This window comes from Solea senegalensis, unplaced genomic scaffold (genome assembly GCF_019176455.1).
Source record: "Solea senegalensis isolate Sse05_10M unplaced genomic scaffold, IFAPA_SoseM_1 scf7180000014184, whole genome shotgun sequence".
Taxonomy (NCBI): domain Eukaryota; kingdom Metazoa; phylum Chordata; class Actinopteri; order Pleuronectiformes; family Soleidae; genus Solea; species Solea senegalensis.
Window position 1 is genome coordinate 1,747 of NW_025320986.1, and position 8,584 is coordinate 10,330.

Here is an 8,584-nt window from a genome sequence, read left to right on the forward strand (position 1 = left end):
AGTGAAAGACACGCTGGAAAGAGTAACCTGAAAGTTTGTTGTTGTTGGTTGCTGTAATTCAATACTTGAAAGTTGTGATTTTTTGCTGTTTGCTGTTGTTGTTCAAATTAAACATGTGTGATTGTTCATTTGGCTGGTGTAATTCGTGTGTGTGTGTGTGGGGGGGGACACCGGAGAGCAATCTCGCCTAGGGCACAAAATTAGGTAGAGCCGGCCCTGTTTCCAAATGACTTAAAAGTGCCATTTAAATCAAATGTATTCTTATTATTATTATCAGTATCAAGGTCACTGGATTAAAAATACAATATTGACTTTGTTAAGTGGGTTATTGGAGATTGTGTGGACGACGTGCTGTTACATGTTATTAATAGTCCTGGGTGTCTCAGACGCATGGTGTCTGTGCCTGCGTATGTGTATGCGCATCCTTTTCCTTTGTTAGAAACTTAAGCGCTCCTGGGGAAGAGATGGCTTCACATGGCGGAGGAAAAGCTGGAGGTGTAGAGGTGGAGATGTAGGTGGAGGGGCAAGGAGACATGGTTTAGTAATACACACACACACTCACGCGCGCGCACACGGATAGAGTGTGGCGAGGAGACACAGAGGACATAAACGTGACGAGGCAGCCTAAGAGCTGTTATGCAACCGCTGACCTACTAACACATATTTCTAGAAAGGGAGCCGGAGAAACTAGAGCAAAGAGTCCGACGGCACACAACACACAGGCAGCAGAGCCAAGAGAGACCCGCACCGCCTTCACCCGAACCACACGGACCACGACAACTACCGACCACAGCGGCACCGACAGGGAAAAACGGAGAAGAGGAAGAAAGTTTTGTCATTTTTCCCCCGTTTTTTTTGGGAGGTTTCTTCTGAAAGGACAGGGAGCGGAGGAAACGGGAGCGAGCCAGCTTTTGTGTCGGGGAAGCCAGAATCTTTTTTTCTCTCCTCCTCCTTCAGGACAAAGGTATGTTTGAGTGAGCGCCTTTGTCTCCGTCTGTGTGTCTGTCCGTGTCCCTCTGTGTTTTTGGGTTAAACATTGAAGTGTTTCAGCTCTCTGTGTGTGTGCGTGTTTATGAGGACATGATGCTTATGGCCGGGTATTGTTCACATGGCGGCGGCGGACCCGCGCGACCGCCCGTGACTTTGAGACGCACGCGGCTGCTTGTGTTACAAAATAACTGCGTTTGCTACTTTTGTTGCCGTTTTTCTTTTATTCTCCCTCGCTCTCTCGCTTTTTTTCACTATAGTAGGTAAATGCTTAGCGGGGCTTACAAGGAGGAATAGAGAGTCTCACTCACTGGTTACCCAACACATGTACGTGTTCAATGTCAAGGCGAGGTAATTTCACTCATGGTGGAATGCTGCTGTTGGAGCTACTGCCTCTGTTTTGTCTGGTTAATGCAGACACACACACACATACACACACTAGCTCATGCACGTGGCGTGCTAATGTGTGTTTAGTATTATATATATCTTATATATTATATACATGTATATGTATATATATATATAATAACTGCATGTAATCCTCATTCTTTGGGAAATTTAAGTAATCTCTTTCAGATAATGTAAGCATGAAAATGCATTAAGGGATTGGTTCCCTTTCGGGAAAATTGTGTTTATAATATTTTTTATTATTATGGATTTCTTTTTACGTTACATTGTAATTAAAACACTTTAAATTAAATGAAATGTGTTAGGTTAGAGTACAATTACAAAAAATCCCATGCGTAAATGTCCAAAATCATTCATTTATAAGAGCTAAATTGAAGTGAATCAATTAAATGCAGATATTTATGTAAAAATGTTGACTGGTAGTTCCCACACCTCAAAATAATGACATTTTCAAATATTTGTATTGCTCTACAAAGCAAAGATATCCAGTTTGCTGTCATAGAGGGAAACAAATCAATAAAGTATATTCAAATTAAATTGAAACCATATAATTGGTCTTTATTTTTCCAAACCAATCATCAAATGGTTGTTAATTAATAATGGCACAGTAATCGATTTATGTTGCGGCATTAGATACTATTGGGTAAAAATATGTATAGCACTGTGAACTTGAAGACTATAATGCTCATGTGACGACTGAACCTCACATGTGCAGAGCCTTTTGCCCTCAGGATACATCACTATCACATAATAGACCTTCAAGTTCCACGTAAGAAAATAAGCTAAACGATGATTTGTGATTTTTATTCACAGTGTTGCTGGGTGGTTTTCTTATAACTCCTGAGGTGTGTTAAGTAAAGCACAGAGCTTTGCTTTGAGGGAGTTGGAGGGTATGACATAACCAGGCACAGCAGGGAGAAGCAATAAACTGCAGCTCTCTCCTGGGACAGAGAGCCTGTAATTGATTCCCGTTCACACCCTGTGCTTTGCTTCCCATTATTCATACCCACATTAACACTAAATACTCATCTCTGAAGCACGATAGATATTTAGCGAATGTCCGCGTTGGAATATCGTGAGCTATACGCGCTTTGATCTGTGTTGTAACACAGCTGCTTTAGTGTATGCGAGCTATTTATAACCTCGCCGTGTCCTTCCCCACCATAGAAAAGTGTGGGGCTGGAAAAAAAAGCAGAAGTGATGCTAAACCAGATTCAACAGGCTTTCCTGTTTCGTACAAAGCACGTCTCCCAAGATCCTGATGAGGTTCTTTGCGTGAGTTTGTTGTGAAATTACAACAAGTGAACATCCAGGATGTGATGCAATGCACGGAAACCCCTGTCTGGCGAAGGCAAGGCAGGCAGAGTTCTGGTGAGGACTTAGTCCGCCTGCTGCCAGCTGGTCTGGCTTTCAGAGCGACTGCATTGCTCAGTCCCCACCAGCTTTCCAAATATAGGTCAGACCTGTAACTGGGTATATGGGGCAAGTCGTGGACTACTTTGACAACTCTGTCTGAAGAACACAAGACTCCAGACTCATGCAGACTGAAGTAACTTCAGCCGTTTTGCCCCACTTTGTATTAGTATGTTTATTTAATTGTTTCTTTTGTTAATCTATGAGTAATTGTGTGTAAAGATGTGGTCACAAGATTTAACTTAAAAAAAGCATCTTTTCACCAACATTAAAAAAAAAAATATATAAGGAAAAACCTATTTATTAGATTAAAAGTCTAAATGTGTAAGCTTCTCTCTTATCTGTTCAGTATAGTACAAGTTGAAGGGCTTTAGTCACATTCCTATAAGGAAGTGTTAAGTGGCACACAGTCGCATAGGTCTCAATGACTGACCTGGAATGTCTGGATTCCTGCCTCCGACTTTTGTTTCTTGAGGGCAAAATGGAGGCTACTTGCTGGGGCCCCTTCCACGTGTGTGGTGTTGGATCACGTAAGATGGAGGAGGGGAAAAGGATGCCTTGTGTTTTACTCACACTTGCCTCAGAGGGGGTCAGAGGTGAGACATTCCTCCCTGAGCGGCAAGTGCCTGGGATCTATACTTCCTCACTGTGTTTTTCTCAGTTAAAGCACAGAGCAGCTGCAGTGAATCATCCATTTTAATGGAGAATTAACCTTTTCGCAAAGAGCCAATTACACCGTGCACCTAATGCACCGGTGTCTTTCTTCACCCAGTGTAGATCTTTACTTTCATTCAGGGAGAATAATGAAAGGGGAGATTTCAGGCATTCATTGCCACTAACCTGTAGCTCCTGCCGCTATGTTATACGCATGTGTTACACAAGCTTTGTGCTCTACAGCGGGAGAGATTCAGAGCACGTACGTTATGAGGAACAGCAGCAGCCCCTCCCCATGCAGTCCTGAGAGGGAGACTGTTATGTGTGAATTTGGCTGCAGAGATGGGTGTGTGCTCTGACGTCAGTGCTATCTCCCTGTCTCTCCCTATCGTTTTTCATCTGCCACTGATGCATTTTAGTTACGTGCTGCATAAGGCGTTGCAGGGTTTCCAGAGTGAGCGAGGTTTAATGTTGCATGAAAATCACCGGGGCTGTCGTAATGCGATTTTTTTATGTGTGTGTTGGGGCACATGGTGTCCTCAAGTTTGTCTCTTTTTATTCTTCCTGCTGCAGTTTTGTGTACATTTAAAAAAAAAAACCCAATCGTCCTTATGCTTCCTCCCTCTCTCACTTCTTTCTCTTGCTCTATTTTTAGAGTGTACTCTAATACTCTCTTTCCCTCTCTTGCCCTCCCTCCCATGCAGTCCCACTGACCTATTTTATGGCGCACCGTCAAAGACAGGAGCAGTGTTTACCGCTTAGCATCGTTTCTAGGTCAGTGGGACAGCGCAGACGTATGCATGCTTCCTTCCCACCCGCCTTTGTTTCTCAACCCCCCTCCTCTGCAAGTCTTCAGGAAAATGATTCAGGTTTGTGGGGGGGACATGGGGGCTGACTGACCCCCACATTTTTCCACATCTGTTGGTGGTTGTGTCCAAATGCCCGTCTGCTTGACATAGCTTCACTCTGGTAAAAGAGGCGAACATGAGATGGAAGAGCTCTTGTTCTCAGCCTGTTGCCGATGTAGACTTAGCCCCAGAGTTACATTATCACAAGCTTGGGTAAATATATAGTTAATTATTCTGAGCTGAGCTGCCATCAAGGTTACGTGTTTTTTTTTCAAACTTAGCTAACGGTGTCATTGACTCTAAAGCAGTTAAATGTAGTGAGCAGTGTGGAAAAGACATTCAGTGTGAAGTATGTAAGTGGTTTGTGATATGGGAACAGTTTAGCCACTGCAGCGTGTTCAAAGTAAGCTGATGTGAATCATTCTTGATCTACTAGAGGACTTTGGTTCCACTTCTTGTGAAACGTAAGGGTGTGTTTTCTCTCGCTCTCTCCTCCTCTTGATGTTACAGTTTAGAAACAAAAAGTCAGTGGAGATTCTTTGTTTCAGATTTTTTTTTCTTCTCTTGCCTGTGGCGTGTCTGGCCACAGTTTTCAGGTTTCGTTATACACACAAGAACAAAACAGTTTGTTTTTCCAGTAACATCAACAGGTTCTCGTGCCCGGGAATTACTTAACCTACAAAATGAAACTGACTTGACCGATTGTAAACCACATATCGTTTTGTGCCCTACATTATAACAATAACTGCTGACAGCATTTGCAAATTTAAGACACATTTAAACAATGCACAGCATTCTGTCATTGTAGATTTTTTGAGAGGTCAAATTTTTTGATGCCCTTCTTCAGTAGCATGACAAAAATTCGTAACATGACCTCTGCCTCATTATGTTACATATTTATTACTAGCATTTTGACGAGAAGAAGTGTCGCAAACTAAAAGTGACACCAGCGGAGTCATTGTTACACACACAGACACAGTGACCTAGATTACTGCATTCCCTGTGTGTGTTTGTGTGCATGTGTGTGTGTATTGGAAATGTCTTCATGTTTGTAATGGACTCCGGGGCTCAGTGTAATGATGTGTTATTAATTAGAGTATATCAACGGTATAATGAGCAGCGAGAGAACCAGAGAGGTCAGTCCCAAAACAAGCACAGATGTAGTTATGACATAACTCCAGAAGGCCGTCGACATCCTTCCGCACTGTATTCTGCATTGTTGTTAACTTTATGCTGAAAAACCTGTTGGGTGGGCGAAGCTTCCCGTTGAGCTACGATGTTGACACAGCACAGGAAGGCTCAGCAGCTCAGTCAGTGTAACTGAAGACAGTGCAAGCTACCACATAAGAAACCCAGCCATTACAGCTGCAACGGAGATTCCCTCCCCTCCCCAACACGGTGTAACACAGATGTTTGTCCAGATGTGTCGGTAACCCTGATGGATGCCGAAATCCAAACGTGTGGAGCACTATTTTCACTTTGGTCCACTAGTCATTAATCTCAAATCAGTAAATAATTTTTTTTAAAGTTTACATAAAATATTGACCCCCAAAATAGTAACATTACTGTACTATTTTTTTTAAATTAAATTAAATTAAATTAAATTAAATTAAATTAAATTAAATTAAATTAATTTGATATATAAGATAATTCAAACCCAAATCTTAAAAACCTGTTCCAGTTCTAACTATCCAGCCTAGAAAAGGATCAGACAGTTTGTAACCACTAAGCTGTCTAGCAGAGGGCACTGTGAGTGTAGCTTGGCTTGTATTCATGCCTTCTTTACTTTCTGAAGAAGGACACAACGTACTTAGCGGACGTGTTTGTTTTTGAATGATTTTATTTATTTATATCGGATCATTCAAATGATTCTGAACATCAGTTATTTTAGCACAGTCCTACTTGGTCCCTGGTAATGTCACTGCCGCAGTAGAGGCACCGAAGCAGTGTGTTCATTCATGCGCAGCCCTGTGTGCTTGTGTGTGTACTTGTGTATGCTGCTGCTCAGAGCCTGCATCCAAGAAAACAAGATGAACATGGTGTGAACATTTGTTGTAGTTTGAACTGCGATTAACAGACTGTGTTGATCTCATACCGTAGAGGTCACACTAAAGACACTCAAATCAAAGCTTTGCATTACAGTTTATAATGTAACTCTTATTAGAGCTTACCAAAATATCAATCTAACTCCCTCTCCTCTTTTTCTCTCTCTCTTTTCATAACCCAGGTAGTGGTCAGCAGACAGCACGACCGACTCTTCGCCCTCAGGGAGCCCTGAAGTACACAGCTTGACCTATATCCTGTGTAAGACACTGAGAATAACACAACAAGAGGCCTGGCAGACATCACAGTTCTGCTGAAGACTGAGGAGACGCCAAAACACTCAAAATCACCTCGAGCAAGTCTCCAAAAAAGTCCTTTGAACATTGCATCAAGTCAACTGGACGACACTCAGCTTAGAATCTCAAGTTGTGGATTTTTTTAGGCTATCCGCACACAACACAAGTTCAATGGTTTTTGTGGAATTCCACCTCTTTTTAATCTTCCTTGCTAATTTAGACACTTGAATGTTTTGATTCTGAAAAGCAACGCAACAGAAATCAATGAGGCTTTTCCTTCAAGGAGCACAAATACCTCATCCAGAAATTTTTGCTGATCCTGCGACATAGGTCACACTGCTTACCAACAAAGCGGAAGGCTCTTACTGTATTGTTCTACATCTTTTCCCTCCCCCTTTGCCCTTTGCTAGAGTCACACTCTGGCCCCCAGCTGGGAAAAACCATGGAAAGTCTCAGTCTGCACCTCTCATCCACCAGCAACAAAAATAACATGGAGATAGACAATTTTTCTTCCTACAGTGGAAGCATCCCGTCCCCTGGTCCTGACGATGGAGCACGAATCAGCCGCCAGGGTAAAGGTAGCAAGTCTAATGTGACTTCCCGTCGCAAGAGAGAGTTCATTTCTGACGAGAAGAAAGATGCTTCCTATTGGGAAAAACGGAGGAAGAACAATGAAGCAGCCAAGCGCTCAAGGGAGAAGCGTCGCCTTAATGACATGGTGCTAGAGAACCGGGTCATGGCACTGAATGAGGAGAATGTTCGTCTGAAGACAGAACTCCTTCAGCTCAAGTTGCGTTTTGGCCTCATCAGCACAGCCTCCTACATGGAGAAAAGCCAGCAGATCTCCAACAGTGCTGCTGCAGCTTGCAACACTGGTAGCAATGGTAGCAGCACCCCAAATGGTAACACCTACCTCTCAAGCAGTGGATATTCCAGTGCATCCCAGGTGATGCTGAATTCTGATTCGTCTGAACCTGAACAGTTGAGCCATGGTGAACGCCACACCAACCTCCACAACTACTCTCCCCGGGGCTCCATCTCAGATTTGTCTGACGCCTCCTCCAGGGACAGCCCAGAACCGATGGACTACAAGGTAAAGAAGGAGCCCTCGTGTATGGAGATGGCTCAGCTAGAAAGCAACGGGATTCCCGATGGGCTTGCTAATGGGATACCAAATGGAATGCCAACTGGGGCTTACCATGACAACCACAGTCCTCTGGTTTCCCCTCACCAGCAGAGCACTCCAATGCCTGAAAGTGCCATGGACTACCAACACCACCAAAGGCAGCAACAGTGCCACATGGAGGCATCCAGTCCGGCCCCTCAGGCCACCTCTGCTCAGCGGAGCGTCATCTTGTACCGCTCCAGCAGTGGTTGTTACCCTATGGAAAGCCAGAGGTCAGAGGACCAGCAGGTCCAGCAGAGCAGACCGACTCAGAATTGCCAGAAGACCCCAGCCTCCAAGTTCTCTGATTGTTCACAGACCATCACAGAGGTCGCAGAGAAGCTGGAGAGGACAAAGACCTTGGATTCACCTCAGTATGAATATGCCGATGGTTATGACGAGTCTGTAGAGGAGATGCAGCAAAGGTACAATCCCAATGATCAGCAGCAGCATGACACCCGTCATCATTACTGCTACCAGGTTCAGGAGAACCGTTCTGAGCATTCAGAAAGCCACCAGAACCCCTTCGCCCCTGATCTGATCCACAATACTGAGGAGGGCAAGTCCTCCTTTGCGCAGCACAATGGCTACCTCAACACACTCGATGAAGAGCCCCCAGTCCTCACCTATGAGGGAGGACCTCAAGCGAGTGGCTTCTACCAGGAGACCTCCTCGAAAGACACTTCCTCCAGTGATGGGGACCCCCGTAGCTCTGCCAAGGAGGGTTCCACAGATGATGAATCCCCCTCCTCATCCTCCTCAGACATTAG

The 8,584-nt window shown here is 44.1% G+C and overlaps 1 protein-coding gene across 1 annotated transcript; it reads left to right on the forward strand.

Annotated features, from left to right (window-relative positions):
• Positions 1-423: 423 nt before the first annotated feature.
• Positions 424-8,579, forward strand: LOC122760927 (the record flags this gene model as incomplete). Its single annotated transcript, XM_044016132.1, has 2 exons — positions 424-964; positions 6,538-8,579. A coding segment is annotated over exon 2 (1,488 nt), but the record flags the coding sequence as incomplete, so codon positions are not given.
• Between the last annotated feature and the right edge of the window lie 5 nt (positions 8,580-8,584).